The sequence below is a fragment of the Ceratina calcarata genome, unplaced genomic scaffold (assembly GCF_001652005.2).
Source record: "Ceratina calcarata isolate Rehan_Ccalc_2016 unplaced genomic scaffold, ASM165200v1 scaffold1062, whole genome shotgun sequence".
Taxonomy (NCBI): Eukaryota; Metazoa; Arthropoda; class Insecta; order Hymenoptera; family Apidae; genus Ceratina; species Ceratina calcarata.
In genome coordinates this window covers 15,454-17,546 of record NW_017131518.1, presented here as the reverse complement: position 1 = coordinate 17,546, position 2,093 = coordinate 15,454, and the positions used below count along the sequence as shown (strand labels likewise).

At 37.0% G+C, this 2,093-nt stretch overlaps 1 protein-coding gene across 1 annotated transcript in view; it reads right to left on the bottom strand.

Annotated features, from left to right (window-relative positions):
• Positions 1 to 34: 34 nt before the first annotated feature.
• Positions 35 to 2,093, bottom strand: part of LOC108632413 (dynein heavy chain 7, axonemal-like) — a 17,506-nt gene continuing 15,447 nt past the window's right edge. Inside the window, exons 15-18 of the mRNA XM_026819652.1 lie at positions 1,913 to 2,092; positions 1,286 to 1,595; positions 447 to 731; positions 35 to 281 (exon numbers count right to left, since the gene is read on the bottom strand). Coding sequence (XP_026675453.1) covers positions 69 to 281; positions 447 to 731; positions 1,286 to 1,595; positions 1,913 to 2,092 — 988 coding nt within the window. The 3' untranslated portion in view covers positions 35 to 68. The remainder of the gene's footprint in view (positions 282 to 446; positions 732 to 1,285; positions 1,596 to 1,912; position 2,093) is intronic.

Below are 2,093 nucleotides of genomic sequence, written 5' to 3'. Positions count from 1 at the left end.
CGACCCCCACCACCTTCCAAGCTGCGCGAAACGGTCCTAGAATCTCGGGAACACGAGTATAGTTTTAATTATAGCAAGATAGGTCTTTCAACCTTGAGGACGCAGACGCTCTCGAGGATCAGTCTGACTCCTTGTGGTGGTTTCTTCATCGCTTTTACTACGGCAATATCGGCGGTCGTCAAAGTGCCCAGGGCGCTTTCCGCGCGCTTCAGAATCGGCATAGCCGCAGCTAAATCACGGTCGCACTCGGCCTTGATCGCTGCCGCTTCTTCCGCGTAAACCTATAAACGATTTATATATAAAAATGTCGAAATATTGTAAATATCGCAATTTCTAATCACTGTCTTAAGGATGTATAAAATATATACTTAAATGATGCTAGAATGTTGAATTTGTTATTATATATTTCTATTANGGTTCCTATTAAAAAAATTTGAGACTACAACTTGTTTAAAAAAGTAAATGGTAAGCTCAGTGGAAGATACCTGAAGCCAGTCGATGGTACAACAATTAACCAGCGCTGGAAATTTTCGGATTCGGTTGCGAAAATTATTGCCAATCGGCGACATGACAATCACGATGTGGAGCTGTTCCCTTGTTATCTGAACAAACAGATTGAACAGGGCCACCGCGCTACCATCCGTTTGTACCGATCGGTCTCGTTGCCTGTCGATCTGCCTCATCTGCTCGCATATCTCACCCAGTTCTTCAGCGGTGAATATATTCGGTATCTGAATATTGTGATCCAAATTATTCGGTTTTCTTCTAAGGACGCATTATTTTTTTTGAACTCTTATTATTAAATTTAAATTATTATTTTTTTGAATGAAATTATAACTAATTTGCTTAATTAATAAATAATAATAATAATTAATTTTTGAATCCTTGAAACTCTGTAAGATTGTTGAGACATTGAAGAGTTTTTGGGAAAATTTATGGCAATGTAATTAGGAATTAGTTTATCGAATTTTCTTATGCAAACTTAGAGAGTTTCGAGCAGGTTTACAGATAAATGAATAAATAATAAATAAATCAATAAAAAATAATAGTAACAAATATAAATAATATGTAAATGAATAAATAAATAAATTTTTAATTGAATTAAATCTGAATTCGACTAATTAAGCTTAAGCCCATTTGGGAGAAAATTGAATTTTAATTCTTAATTAAAGAATACTCCAACTGTCGATTAAGATTTAGAGAAAAATTATTAATTATTAACGCGATTAAACAATTGACGAATCACTAGAAAACAGCGAAGTTTTCAATTCTTATCCCGAATTACCTCTCCGGAATTGAGTAAATTGCTAATGTCCTCAAGGAAGCTCTCCTGTTTGATTTGAGTGTCGCAGAAGAGAAAGGTGGAGTGGAGCTCGGTGGCTGTCGCTCGCCTCAGGATCACTTTCACGTCCTCATGCCACGCGTGAACCCCGTACTGCTGGGTGACTTCCACTTGGAAGACGTCGTAGTCGCATATATGCGAGGCCAACCTGGTCAACGACTGTCTTCCCGTACCTCCGACTCCTACCAGAAGCGCGTGGCTTCGTGGCTGCTTGATAATGCGGGAGATACGGGACAAGTGTTCTATGGCGAAACTAAATGGCACATGCGTTTAAATAAATTTAAGATTAGAAATTTCTTGTCACACTAATCTATGAATTTTTTGTCATATTTTTAACCCTTTTAGTGCCAAGGACGATATATCGTCGTTTAACAGAGGGCGCCTTACTATTCGCATTGCGAGAGAACTTTAGCTCAAAATAAATTTATAAAACGTTATACACGATCTAATTTCAATGCAAAAGAATTAAAAAAATTGTTTTTGGACTTAACTTGCCGACAGTAAATTGCATTTAAATGTAAATAATATAAATATAATTTAGGTAGATTTAGTATTAAAGTTGCGATTTACCGGAATAAGACTAAATTCATTGGCTTTTTAGTCATGCTGTTGTATTCTGCTAAATAAGTTTCGACTATTTCTCGCAACTGCTCGAGATCCGCAGTCTCTTGATAAAGTCTGTCTCCCTTCGTATCAGCAAAATCGCAGAACACCAGATTTCGCAGTTCTTGCTCGGTGATCGGTTTTGACT